The sequence below is a fragment of the Trichosurus vulpecula genome, chromosome 7, assembly GCF_011100635.1.
Source record: "Trichosurus vulpecula isolate mTriVul1 chromosome 7, mTriVul1.pri, whole genome shotgun sequence".
Classification (NCBI taxonomy): Eukaryota; Metazoa; Chordata; class Mammalia; order Diprotodontia; family Phalangeridae; genus Trichosurus; species Trichosurus vulpecula.
Window position 1 is genome coordinate 78,557,292 of NC_050579.1, and position 15,175 is coordinate 78,572,466.

The window sequence follows — 15,175 nt, forward strand, 5'->3', positions numbered from 1 at the left end:
GGCATTGTGCTAAGCCCTTTCCAGATGTTATCTCATTTGCTCCTCTCAATAACCCTTCTGAGGTAAGTGCTATTATGGTTTCCACTTTATACTTGAGGAAACTCAGACAGACAAAGGTTAAGCGACACTTGCCCAGGGTCATACAAAGACCATGTTTGAACTCAAGTCTTTGAACTCAAGTTGGTCCAGTGCTCTGTCCATTGCACTCCTAGATCCCCGAGTTCAAATCTTGCCTCTGATACTTTACTACTTTTATGACCTTGGGTAAATCATTTCAATTCAATTTAATAAACATTTATTAAGTGCCTACTATGCGCCAGGCACCATGCTAAGTGCTAGAGATACAAAAAGAAGCAAAAGACAATTCCTGCCATCAGGGAGTTTACAATTGAATGGGGGAGATGTCATATAAACAAACATATACAAAGCAAGCTATGCACAGGAGAAATAGGAAATAATTAAAAGGGGAAAAGCACTGGAATTAAGTAGGGTTAGGGAAGACTTCCTGTAGGAGGTGGGATTTTAGTTGGTACTTAAAAGAAGCCAGCGTGGTCAGCAGTTAGAATGGAGGAGGAAGGGCATTCCTAGGTCTCAGCCAAGAAACAGTTTCCTTTCCTACTATATAACTGGTGGCTTCAGCTAAGAAAAGTGTTCTTTACCTGGAGTCTGTGAACTTGTTTTTTTCTAATATTGTGATAGCTGGGTTTTTTATTTAATAAGTTTCATTATAATTATCCCCAGTATCCCTCTCCCTCCCTCCCAGAGACCCGTCCTACATATCAGTATTTTTTAGAGAAAAAAAAAATCAGCAAGACCGATTGATACATTGAAAAAATCTATAAACATGTGCAATGTGCAGTACCTGTGGACCTCCCATCTTTACACAGGGGTACTGTATCTCATCATAATTGGTTTCCTTAGTAATTTTATGCGTTTTATTTTATGTGTTTAAAAACCATTCTGAGGAGGGGTCCATGGCACAAAATAAGTTAGAAACCCTTACTACGGTAACTTAAGGACTAAGGTATACATTTATGGAAAGGTGAACAATTGGACAATCAGTCAACAAGCATTTATTAAGCACTGTGCTATGCACTAGGGATAAAAAGAAAAAACCCAGTCCCTGCTATCGAGGAGCTCACAGTCTAATAGAGAACAACTGTTAAAAGACACTGTCTTATTTTCTGCAACGGCCACAACTCAACCTTACATAATTCAATTGTTGTCGTTAAGTTGTTTTTCAGTTGTGTCCAATTCCTTCATGACCCCATTTGGGGTTTTCTGGGCAAAGATCCTGAAGTGGTTTGCAATTTCCTTCTCCAGCTCATTTTTTACAGATGAGGAACTAAGGGAAACAGAGTTAAGTGACTTGCCCAGGGTCACACAGCTAGTATCTGAAGCCAGGTTTCTTCCTGACTCTAGGCCTGGCACTCTATCCACTGCACTGCCCTATATAATTCAGCCCTTTCCCAAAGGGGAATATTATATCCCATCATTAATTATTTAGACAGGAAGCAGGGGAAGGGAATTATGCTGTACAGCAAAATAACTTTCCTGGCCTTGGAAAGGCAGGAATCCCTTGTTTCCTAGGCCCTTGTGAACAGGCCTCGTATTCTATGCAAGGTTACAGCCAAACTGGGTGAGAGAAAGCCTTCCACCTTTGATCATCCCAGCTCTGCTTTGGCCTGTTGGCAACCTGGGCATTAATCAAGATACTGATAAATGGGCAGGTCTTTCTAGACTGGCCACATTTCAGAAAGGTGGGCTTTGAACCCAGTCTTTCTGACTCCAAGGTCAACATTACTCCTAGCTATCCCTCAGAGATTCTGCCTACATTTGGTTTTTTTTTTTTTTTGGAGGAGAGAAGGGAAAGCAATTGGGGTTAAGTGATTTGCTCAAGGTCACACAGCTAGTAAGTGTGTCAAGTGTGTGAGGCAGCATTTGAACTCAGGTCCTCCTGACTCCAGGGCCGGTGTTCTACTCACTGTGCCACCTAGCTGCCCCTTCCTACATTTCTTTCTCTACTAAGTGCAAATGTCCCTGAAACATATCACGTTCTGCTTCTTCCCTCCTAGGAATAAGATTAAAATAACAAGAGGGCCAGAGAATAGACGAGTTGCCACGTGACATAAATGCTGATTTCCTCAGATGTGGAGGAAGCTCTGAATGAAAAAACGTGAAGATTTTATCTCTTCCATCTCTTGGCTGCTTTTGCCGATGTGTTCACGTAGAATGACCCATGCTCAGGCACACCATGGGTCACTGTTCGGGGCAGCAAACAGGGCTTCAGAAAGGAGAAGGGAAGGTCTCCTTGGGCCAAAGTGCTCTTACGGTTTCAGGAAGAAATAGATCCGAGTAGTAATGACAACAGCTGGCATTTATCTGTGGCTTTCAGGTTTTCAAACTGCTGTGAGGCTTCTATAATGGCAGACTTAGAGCTGGATGGGGTTTTCAAAGCCAAGTAGTCAAACCCTCACAGTTTACAGACGAGAACACTGGGGCCCTGAGGGTTTAAGTGACTGCTCAGGGTTACACAGGATTGCAGATTTAGAGCTGGAAGGGCAGTCAGTCAGGAAGCATTTATACCTAGTTTCATTAATACCCTCATTTTACAGGTGAGGAAACTCAAGTTCCCTAAGGCTAAGTGGTTAGCCAATGGACACAGCTTGTAATTTTCCAAGGCAGGATCTGGACTCTTCCTTATCCCAGCACTGCTTCTATCACATCACAAGGATCTCTGCTGTCTGTGCCCCTTTGCATGTGAACCTTGGCACAGGTCTCTTTCCCAGACATCCGACTTTTCCTTCCTTTGGTTCACTTTTACGGTGATCTGTGAGTGGATCCTTACAGCCTCTGGATATCCTTTCTCTTCTCCCAGAGGTCGTGCGCGCATGTGTGTGTGTGTATAGAATTACTCTTCAAACTAAATTTTAAAAAATTAAAAATCAGGAGCCCTGGATTCACTGTGAAAGTCTAGAAACTAATGTTTGGGACAGCCAAGAGCTGGCAAGTAGGCATATATTTATGTCTGTTTGTATAACTCAATTGCCCTCTCCTATACACCAGTGTTTGTGCATTCAAGAGCCCTCTGCTGGTCAAGTTAGAAGGCCAGCTACTGTATGAAGAAGGTCTGAAAAGGGGCTAGAATTCTGAAGACTCATACAGGATCAAACGGATCCCCAGAAAGTGGGAGGGGGAGATTATGATAGAAAAACACTAGACTGAGGAACAGGAAACCTATGTTTTAGTCCTAGGTCTTCTACTAACTAGCTACATTAATGCCTTGGACAGGTTATTTAATCTCTCTGAGCTTCACTTACTTCATAATATGGGAATTCTGATTTCAATGATCTCTAAATTGTTTCCCAGCTCTAAGATTCTATGGCCAACAGAAAGTGGGAAACCAATCAATCAGTAAGCATTTATTCAAGAGTTAGTATGGGTCTAAGGCAGCTAGATGGCTTAGTGGATGGAGCCCTGGGCCTGGAATCAGGGAGACCCAAATTCTAAACCAGCCTCAGACACTTACTAGTTGTATGATCTTGGGCAAGTCACTTAACTTCTGTTTGCCTTAGAGGTAGCTAGATAGCTTGGTGGATAAAGTGCTGGGTCTGGAGTCTGGAAGATCTGAGTTCAAATTTGGCCTCAGACACTCACTAATTGTGTAACCTTGAGCAAATCAACCTGTTTGGCCTTAATCTACTGGAAATGGCAAACCACTCCAGTGCCATTTGCCAAGAAAACCCCATATGGGATCAAGAAGACACAGACACAACTGAAGAACAACATAGTATGGGTTAGGACTGCTTAAGATACAAAGGAAAAAAAAGGAAACAAAATTTGCCCTGGAGAAGTTGAATGAGGTAGCCAACATGTACATTAATGGGTAAATACAAGCTATATACAGGGCAGATACAGTGTAACCTCGGGGGAAAAGCACCAGTATTCAGAAGATGGTATTTGAACTGAGCCTGGAAAAAAGGCAGGATTCTGAGAGGCAGACAGGAAGCATTCCAGGGCTGTGGGATGGCTAGTGCAAAGCCTCAAGATGGGAGATGAAAGATGGAGTGCATCAGGAATGGCGAGAAAGATGAAAGAGGCAAAGGTCAGGCCGGGGTCTCTTCTGGGTAGCCAGGAGTAATAGGTGGGATTAGCCATCTCCAGCAAATCTGCTCTGGACCAATCTGCTCTATGAAGTGATCAGTTATGTGTTGTTGGTCTAGAAGACTAGAAAAGAGAAGACTTGGGCAGGGGGTGGAGAGAAGAGGGGGCCTGACAACAGCCATCTCCAGGTATGTGAAGGGCTGTCAGGACAAAGAAGGATCTGCCTTGTTTTCCTTGGCTCCAGAGAGCAGAGCTAGGAATGATAGTTGGATGTAACAAAGAAGCAAATTTAGACTTAAGGAAAAATTTACTGATAATTAGAGCTATCCAAAAAAGCCAAATGAGCCACCTTGGGAAATGCTGGGTTTTCCCCCAAGTAGTGTTCAAACAAAGGCCCAGTAAACGTCAGAGCTGTGATTGGAACCCAGGTCCCCTGACTCCAACTTTAGTGCGCTTCCCTTCTACCATTCAGTTTGGTACTTGATCATATCCTGTTAACACCTGCGATGTTTCCCAGAGGTATCCCTGACCTTCCCATATTGATTCTAAGTGCCTAAACATCTGGAGGATAATGACAAGGCTCTGGAGGACAAGGACAAAGCTAGAGATTGCGACACATCAGGATTAAAGGAACTGAGGCCATTTGGCTCAGAAAGGACAGGATTTGTGAGGCGACACGACTTCTGTCTGCATTTGAAGCACCTTTGGGTAGGGGAAGGACTGGACTTCTGTCTGGGCCCAGATGGCAAACCTAAGAGCAAGGGGGCTTAGAAAGGCTTAAAAAAAGGCTTGGCATAAAGAACTTGCTCATATTATCTAAAGTTGGGTGTTTGTTTCTTAAACAGATGGATTCATTGAGCATGGGATGTTATCAACCCACCAAACTGGCCTTCACTGCAGATCTCCAAGCAAAAACTGGGTGACTTCTTGGCACATGAGTCAAAGAGGCGATTACTTTTCAGGTATGGGTTGGACTTGATGGTCTTTGAAGTTCCTTCCAACTCTGACACGTGATTTTTGTGAAGGCAGAGACGATGCATTGTCCTCCTCCCCACCTGCAACTTCCAAAATACTGAGCACATACATGGTAGACAGCTAGTAAGAATCTCTCAACTTTTTAAAATAGTCAACAAGCATTTATTATTGTTGAGTGACACACGAAAGATAGGAATGTGCTCTCCTTTTGAGGTTAACTAAACGAACAGGGGTACTAGCTAAATTATTTTCAGATCTGCCAGGCAGACCAAGAAGAATTTTGGAAAGACCCTAAATCCAGGATTTATGTATCCAGTTATTGGCCAACACTGACATAACGTCCAATAAAATGATAATGTCACCTTATGGCCACAATATTTATCCTGTACATAGCTTGTCTGTACATGCTTACTTGCATAATTACTAGCTTCATGACTCCAGGCAAAAACTCCTATTTGCTTCAGTTTCCTCTTCTGTAAAATAAGGTAGAGAAGGAAATGGCAAACCATTCCAGTATCTTTGCCAAGAAAACCCCAAATGGAGTCACGGAGTCAGACGCAACTGAAACAACTGAACAACAACTTGCACATTGTCACTGCCATTATGTTGTGAGCTCTAGGAGGGCAGAGACTGTCTTTTACCTTTCTTTGTAACCCGGTGCTTAGCACAATGCCTGGCATGTTGGTGTTCAGTTGTTTTTCAGTTGTGCCTGACTCTTTGTGACCCCATTTAGGTTTTGGGGTTTTTTTTGGCATGTAGTAGATACTAAGTAATATTTACTGACTGATCTAGTACTTTGGGGTCAATCAAATGACAAACTGAGGTCTGGACCCCCAAGTTCATTACTTTTATTCCCCATCAATTACCCTGCCTCCTTTCTTTTTTTTGAGGGGGGAAGGCAGGGCAATTGGGGTTAAGTGACTTGCCCAAGGTCACACAGCTAGTACATGTATCAAGTGTCTGAGGCCAGATTTGAACTCAGGTCCTCCTGACTCCAGGGCTGATGCTCTACTCACTGCACCACCTAGCTGCCCCCGCCTTCTTTCTTTTTAAAAAATGTTTTATTGAATTTGAGATTTTCAAAGGATGCATGGCAGAGTGGATAGGGTATCGGGCTCAGAGTCAGGAGAACCTGAGTTTAAAGGAGCAACTCACCCTCTCCTTGTGGCTTCTCTGTTTCTTTTCTTATCTACAAAATGGTGGCAAGGATAGGGTTGGACTTGATGATCTCGAAGTCCTCCTCCAGCTCTTAACCTAGGATCCTATGCCTTTTTTCCTTTATCTAGAGTCATTTCCTGATATTATACTCCACCTTTAATAAAGGGGATAAAACCATCCCCTTTACAGAGAAAAAATTAAGCAAAACTGATGTCATGACCAAGTATGCCATCATATGCAATATTCTCTTCCTGTAGTCTCTCATCTCTCTTCCTGAGCAGAGAGGACTGTGGTTCATTATCTGTTCTCTGAGATCAACGGTGCTCCTTCTGTTTAATCTGAGTCCAGCTGCTTTTTGGGGCAGTTTCCATTTACAGAATTCCTGTCATTGTGTAAACAGGTCCTGGGGTCTCCTTTCTAAGAACATTCTGGATACCTTGTGTACGGTTCTCACAACTTTTCCTGCTCAGGGTGACAGCCGTGCTCATCCCTCTGAGTCATCACACAGATGGAAAAGGACCTCTCAGCTGCCGCCCAGTTCCTCGCTCGGCCAGGGCAAGGCTGCCAGAGATTGGTGACGTGGGCAGCAGGAGGAAGGCACAAGCTGAGTATGGCTGAGTCCATCCTGGTCCCTCTCAGTACAACAGCAGCATCTGCTGGATCACTGAGGTTACTGCAATTTTTGTTCTGCTTTTTCCATTTCAGTCGGTGAGCGCTATGGTGGCTGGTTGCACAGAGGCAACCATTGATTAATTAGTCGGGATAGGAATCAGGCATACCTAGGTTTTAATTCTCATGGAATTTTACTAGCTGTGTGGTGGCTTGATAACATCCCATTCTCAATGAGCCATCTGTTCAATACTGATGCCTATCATATTTCCCCTTTGGGGTTTTTATGCATGTCAAATATTAATTCTTTCAACCAACTGATATGGTTCCAAAGTTGCAAACATTTACCTCCCATTTTAAAAGTTGCAAATATTTACCTCCCATTTTAGTTACTTTTCCTGAGCTTCCAACAACCCCAGACCAAAGATGGGGAAAGATGGTTAACGACTTTGCCATTCCTTGCTGAGGATGTTCAACTCAACCTTTCCACCCCTTGCAGGTGTTTCCCAGTACTCCAAACCCCTTGCCTGCTTATGGAAAATGTGTAAAGAGCTGAAATTCACCTGCCTGTTGCTGCAGCATCTTTTAAGGAACGCCTTGTTATGTGATGAGAGATAGGTATTTCTTGAGTAACCTGTCCACTTATGAAGTGCTTCTGCCCACTGTTCAGGCCTCTCCTTCCTGCTTTTCCTCTAGTCTCTAAAAGCAGAGACATGGGAATTTTGGCCAAAAGCCTTCTGAGAATGAAAGACTCCCTTGTTGTGTGACACAGGCCATCTCCTTTCCTTTCCTTCCCTTTCCCTCCTCCCTTCCCTTCCCTGTCGTTTCCCTTCCCTTCCCTTCCAGTCTCAAGCTGTTGCTGGGACCATCCCTTAAGACTTTCCTGATTGGTCGAACCTGCTACAGCTTGGACTCTACTGGCCCAGTCTTGAAGACCCCAGAGTCAATTCTGATGCCTACAAAGAGGCATCAGAGTAGAGATACAAATAATAATAATAACAATAAAGTATACCAGAAGTTACCCCAATGTTACAATGTTTGGCACTGGAGGCTCTGAGAAGCTGCTATAGGCTTCTGTTTACAAAAAATATTTTACTGATGCTCTTTTAAATTTTACTTTGCAGTCATTAACTAATGATCCATCCCACCCCAACTCATGCCACCCTGATTCCTTCCTCATAGCAGGCTGATTTTCCTGCCTCAACTCTCTTCTCACTCTAACTTAGCTGTCAAAGTAATTTTGCTAAAACACAGATCTGACAAAAAAACTGGGGATCAAATGTAAGCTCCTCTTTTTGGCTTTTAAAACCCTTTCTGACCTGGCCCCTTCTTCCCTTTACAATCTTCTTACACTGGACCCCTCTCCAGCTACACTGGCCTTTCTATTGGCTCTCACTCATGACACTTTATCTTCCGCATTCTTTGCCCTACTTGTCTCCCATACCTGGAAGGCTTTCCCCACTCACCTCCTCCCTCCTCCTGGCTTACTTCAAATCCCTCCTTCTGCCAAAGGCCCTTTCCAGTCCTGCTTCCCACCTCTCCTTCCTGCTGGCCCCTTACCTCCAACGGAGGTATATTGTATATCTTGGGTGTACATTTTTTCTGCATGTTAACTCTCTATTAGAAGGTGGGCTACCTGAAGGCAGGGATTATGTTTTTGCTTTTTTTTTGTATCTGCCAAGCTTAGCACATTCTGGCACACAGTAAGCACTTAAATGTTTATTGGCTGACTAAACTGACCGTGTATGAAAAATGTATGTCTCATGCTGTACTAAGAGTCTACCAAGAGGCTGGAGATACACCATTCATGATTTCTAGTCACATAACCCACGAGGCCTCATGCCACACCCATAGCATACCACCTTTCTGCCAAGAGGCAAGAGGAAGGCCATCAGTCCTCTGTAGGTGCAATTCATCACTGAGTTGATGACCCGTGTTCTGCAGTCTTTCCAGGTTGTTTTCCTACACACGGCGGTGGTCACCACGAAAATTGTTTTCCTCATTGTACATCTATGGCCTTTCCCCATTAACACATTAGTACAAATTTTCCAAACTAGCTAATTGTTACCATGTAAGACAAGGAAAGAGAGTGATCCTCAGAGTTGGAAAGACCCGAGTTCAAGTCCTGCCTCTGATGTGTGCTGGTTGAGACCCAGGGCAAATCACCTAACTTCTCAGTGCCCCAGACAATTCTCTAGGACTTTCAGTTATATGGCTGGTGGTGTTTTTCTTGTCTAATTGACCTAGTCTTCACGATCCCCATGGACCACACTGTCCATGGGGTTTTCTTAGCAAAGATAACTGGAGTGGTTTGCTATTTCCTTCTCTAGTAGATTAAGGCAATTGGAGGTTGAGTTGTGCACGTTCACACAGCTAGTAAGTATCTGAGCCTGGATTTGAACTCAGGTCTTCTTGATTCCAGGAAGCTGGTGCTAATTTGCATTAGTGAAGGGAATTTACTCACTGAACCAATAAAATCATAGGTCCCAAAAGAAATAGCTCAGAAGAGCCTGGCCCTGAGAGGATAAAATGTGGGAGAGGATGGAACAGAAATAGGAAGAGGAGATAAGCACAGCAGCTGGGGAGGATATGGATGCTAGACAGTGGTGATGGCTAAAGAGAGAAGATGCAAGTGGAGCGTCCTAATGTCAACAAGCTGTGCATGTGATGACGGCGGAAAGTGCTTAGCACAATGCCTGGCACATAGGAGGCACTTAACAAATGCATATTTCCCACTTCCTCTCTCTAAGCCTGAGCTCCATAGTTTCCAGAGCTAGTGCTTTATGGGGCATAGGGAATCTTAGGGGTTAGGAGAAGAATAAACACATAGGTACGGACAGATTCATTTACTTTGGCTAAGAGACCACATATGACTCAGGAGCTACCCTCCCCAAGCCCTGGTTCAAAAGAAAGTCAGCTAAGACAAGAAGTCTATGTTAGATTATTCACCACGTTTACAGGATCATGTATTTATGGTTGGAATGGACTCTAAAAGCTAGAGGCTAGAAGTTCAGCAGCTTCTTTCACAGATGAGACCACCAAAGCACAGAAAAGTCAAGTGACTTGCCGAGGGTCACACATCTAATAAGTAAGCATTGGGGGTAGGATTCAAACTCAGGTCTTCCTGACTCCAAGCGTAGAGATCTATTAGCCATGTCAACTAGGATCTTGGCCAATGAACCCTGCTTCTTGTTAGGGTTGGGGATTATCATTTGGTAGCATCATCAACAAACCCTCACCGAGTCTTACCATATGCTAATGACACAGCTAATTACACAAAAATTACTGCCTGCTTGCTAGCTCAGGCTCAAGTAAATCACAGAAAAGGTGGTAGTGTTATCCTCAGCCAGTTAGCCCATTCTGACAGAAGATATCACGGTTATAAAGCACTGAGCTTGAGACTAGAATTGCAAGGCATGGTCCCAATGGTCAACAAGACCAAGCTCTATTTGGGGAGACTGAAAATTCACATAAAACGGTAAAACTAGAACACGAGGCATCACGTCTAGAGTCTTGGCTCAGTTTTGGGTACCAAAATTTTAGCAAGAATGTTGATAAGCTGGAGAACATCCATCCAAAGGAGGAAAATCAGGATGATGAGGGGACTCAAGATCATGTCATCTGAGATCAGTGGAAGTGAGTATGTTTAGCTTGGCATCAAAAATCGATGAACATTTATTAAGTGCCTACTATGTGTCAGGCACTGTACCAAGCACTAGGGACACAAATACAAATAAAGAAAGATAATCCCTGCCCTCAAGAAGCTTATAATCTAATAGTGGAAGACAAAACAGAAAAGGAAGCTGAAGTGGGTGGGGAGAGTACTCAACCTGGAGGTATGGTGAAGTCAGCCAGAGAAGTCCCAAAGTGGTGCAGCTGGGTGAAAAATGAGATTTCTGAGCTTAGCTCTCCTTAAAGGGAGGTTTGGAGTTCATGGCTCCACTCTCCAATCAGAGAGACAGAGGGTAGTGATGAGGAGAAGAGGAGACCTGGGGGAGACATAGGAGCTCTCTTCAGTTATTTGAAAAGCTAACCTATGGAAGAAGGGCTGGATTTGATTTACTTGGCCCCAGAGGGATGAGCTATTGTTATAGGTGGGCAATAGAGAGAGGCAGATTTAGGCTTGATATAAGGAACAACTAAACAACTGGTGCAATCCACAGGAAAATAAACTCACTCTGGAGGTGATGATTACCAGCTCTGGAGGTAAAAGCTGAATGACCACTTGTCCTTGATGATGCAGAAGGGATTTCTGTTTGGGTATGAGTTGGACTAGACGCTCTCTGCAGTTCCTTCAACTCTGGGACGCTGTGGTTTCATGAATCTTGGCTCAGCACTCACATACTATGTTTGTGGCCATAGCTAAGTCACTTAATCTCTCTGGGTGCCCAAAATGAATGGGTTGGCATAGATGACCTCTATAATCTCCCTTCCAACTCTGAATCTGTGATCCTGTGATGTCACTGACTGACACTCAGAATTGAAAAAGAACTGATTCAACACCATCGAGGCCATCTAGTATACACAGAGGGACTCTCAGAAGTGGTAACTGTGTCTTGAAGTTTAAGGACTACCTGGTATTTTATTTTGATATGAAAGGAAGGCTTGTGTTTCCTCAGGAACATCTCTGGGTTATTCTGGCTCAGCTATAAATGCTTTAGCAGTTTCAGAAAACATTCCTTGAGCCCTTAATACATCTTTTCTTCTATTTTGCCTTAACATCTCATTTCTGACTCATTATACATTAACCCTCACTCTGATATGCTATGGTCTGGCCAAACTGGTTTTCTCTCTGTTCCTTTGCATTGGCTGTCCCCCATGCCTGAAATACATTCAGTCCTCATTTCCACCTCTTAGAATCCTTCTCTTCAAGGTTCAGCTCAAACTCTGCCTTCTACATGAAGCCTCCTGATCCTCCCAATTGCTAATGCTTCCTTCCCACCAAGTACTTTGTATTTATTTACCTCATTGGGGGTCAGGGGAGGGCATTTATTCTATATATATTTAAAATATCACCTAGTGGATAGAGTGCTAGCCTAGGTGGTGCAACAGATAGAACACTGGACCTGGAGTCAGGAAGACTTGAGTTCGAATCCTGCCACAGATACTTACTAGCTATGTGACCCTGGGTAAATCACTTAAGTTCTCTCTCAGTTTCTGCATCTCTTTATCTCATTTAATATTCATTACAACCTAGGGAGGTGGATACTCTTATCTTATAATAGGGATAATGACAGCACCTACCTCTAAAAGTTATTGTGACAATAAAATGAGGTAATATTTGAAAAGCTCTTTGCAAAGCTTAATGTACCACAGAAATGCTGTTACCATTGTTAATTATTATTATTATTACCACCACCACCACCAGGAAGACCCGGATTCAAATCTTACATCTGACTCATCATATCCCGGGCAAGTCACTTAACCTCTTAGTGCTCTGGGTAACTCCATAAGAACGTAAATAGCAGAGAAGGTGCCAACTTGCACTGGCAGAGGGACTTCCTTCTCCCTGAAGCTCCCTGTGCCAACGAAATCACATATCCAATATCTGTCTCTCTCTCATCTCCTTCTATAGAATGTAAACTCCTTGAAAGCAGGGATTGGTTCTTTTTTTGTATTGAGATGCCTAGAACCTAGAACAGTGCCTGATACGTACCAGGCACTTTATGAAGGTCTTTTGATTGACTGAGTTTGCAGATCTTCTGACAAGAAATATTTCTAGACAGTGAGTAAAGTCTATCTGTTTCAAAGACAGAAAACTCAAACAGGATCCAGTGAGAAGAGAATGACTAAGACCCAGAACTGGAGATCCTGGCAACAAGAGGAGCTGCACCACAGATGGTTGTTGTCAAGAGGGGATTGTCAAAGACTAGGGATGGATAAAGGAAGGCTCGTCACCCACTGGGGGTGTCCCAGCTTGTCCCCCCTCACTCCTCATGGTAGACAGCCAATCTTTTAGCTCTGCTACCTGGACTGCAAAACCTACTCATCTTCCTAGCCCTAGGCCAGCTTTGTTTTGTTTCTATTAGAATCAACTTCAGCCAACAGTGTCACCACAATGGGGCATAAACACCTTGGTCATCTTCATGATGTATCTAAGCCAGAGCCAAAGAGAAGATGAAATGGACTTGCTTAAAACATACAGAAGGGTCATTAGCCTGGTTGGTGCGACATCTGCTATTGTCTTATCACCTGGACACTGACTTGAAAAGCCAGGTTCCCTCAGTTTAAGGCAGAGCCTGGAAGACTTAAGTCACTTCTCTCTGTCTCAGTTTCCTTGTCTGTAAAATGAAAGGGTCGGACTCAATGGCCTCTAAGGTCCCTTCCAGGTCTAAAAATATTATATAACTTTATCCTGGGTCCTTGTCAAACCAAACAGATAAATATAGAAAATAAATATAAATATAAAATAATATAACAATATAAATAAATATAAAAATAAACCATAAATACAGTTTCACTTGGCAAGACAACTGAGGATTCTTTCTGCCCACTATTTAGACTAGACAGAGTGAACAGATTTAAGCTTTTGGGATTCATGCACTTGAGCTTCTATGCCCATTCAGCTTTCAATTTCGGCCACCTACTTCTTGGTTTTGCTTTTTAAATTGGGGGCAATGGAGGGGGTAAGATGTCAAATAGGTGTTTTCTTGGCACACAGAACTCCCAGAGAGGAAAATCTCTATAACTGTAGGTTGGCACCTTTTCTCAATTCACAGTCGTAGAGAGTTGCCTGAGCCACAGAGAGAGATTAAATGACTTTCACAAACACCGGAGTTCAAAACCTGCCTCGGACATTTACCAGTTGAGTCATCTGAGATTAGTCACTTATCTCATTCAGCCTCAGTTTTGTCACCTGTCAAATGAGGAAAATAATAGCCTCTAGGGTTGTTGTGAGGATCCAGTAAGATAATGTGTATAAAGTGACTTTTAAACCTTAATGCATAATGAGTGTTTATAATTATAATAAATATTATTGTTATTCTGGTTTCTCTCTCTCTCTCTAATATCAACTGGTTTACCAAGTTGAGTCAGGGTTCAATTTAAAGACATTGGCTAGTATTATTTCTAGGCAGAGCATCTTTTTAAATATTATAATAATTTCTAAAATTCTGTGAGTCCCTACAGAATGATCATGAAGCGGTAATTCTTTAAATATACATATATGTATACGTTTATATTATATTGATTGCTATTACAGGTTTTTCAGGTCAATGGCTATTGTGTTGCCAGTTTTGTGGATACGCACACGTGTGTATATGTTGTATATATGTGTGCATGTATATACATGCATATATACATGCTTTGGGGGAGGGGAGAGGCAATCGGGGTTAAGTGACTTGTCTGGGGTCAAGTGACTTGTCTGGGGTCACACAACTAGTAAGTGTCAAGTGTCTGAAGCTGGATTTACACTCAGGTCCTTCTGACTCCAGGGCCAGTTCTCTATCCACTGTACAACTTAGCTGCCCCTGGGCTTTTTTTTTCAAAAGCTGTGCTGTTACTTCCTACAAAATCAAATAATAATCAGATAGTACAACACCCAATAAACAAAATCACAATTCTACAAGAGGTAGGCAGCACTCCTAGGTTTCTTCCATGGCAAAGTCCTGACACTCCCCTAGTCCATCTTCATCAGCAGCTCCTTGCCATGGTGTCACTTCCTCTTACAACAAGAGAATGAGCCCACCCCTTGAAATAAATATTACTTTTAAGTGAAGGTGTGCTTTCTTCTAGTTGAGAATGAGAGATGACAGAAAATACCTGGCCACTTACCTGCAGTGCCTAAACTCAGCAGGACAGCAACCCACAGCACCCAGAAGAAAATGAGAATTAAAAACGTCCAAAGTGGCTGGAGAAGCAGGAAAGGGGAGCTTCTGATAGTTTTACTTGTTACTTGGAAAAGGTCTACCGTCAACTGGATCCTCTCTCTGAGAACAAAAATCAGTATGAGCAGAACCACCTGTTAAGGAAAAAGCTATTAGCAAATTCTTTTTAAAATTCCTGGAGAATTGTACAGGTTTTTTTGGTTTTGAGAAACTTAAAATCTACTGAATTCTCAGAAAACAGCTCATTCCTTTGTTCGACATTCAAAGCCCTTCATGACCTACCCCCTCCTACCTTTCCAGTCTTCTTCCACCTTCCTCCCTACAACGTGCTCTTTGAGCCTATGACAAGGGCCTCTTTGACGTTCCATGAAAGACACACTCCATATTTCTCAGCTTTGCGTATTTTTTCTGGCTGTCCCCCATACCTGGAATGCTCTCCCCCCCTCAGCTCCATCTACTCTGGCTTCCTTTAAATCCCAATTAAAATTACATTTTCTCCAGGA

The 15,175-nt window shown here is 43.0% G+C and overlaps 1 protein-coding gene across 1 annotated transcript in view; it reads right to left on the minus strand.

Moving 5' to 3' along the window:
- Window positions 1-15,175, minus strand: part of SLC44A3 (solute carrier family 44 member 3) — a 110,973-nt gene that overhangs the window by 54,309 nt on the left and 41,489 nt on the right. The window contains exon 9 of the mRNA XM_036767446.1: window positions 14,620-14,806. Within this exon, the coding sequence (XP_036623341.1) occupies window positions 14,620-14,806 (187 nt within the window). The remainder of the gene's footprint in view (window positions 1-14,619; window positions 14,807-15,175) is intronic.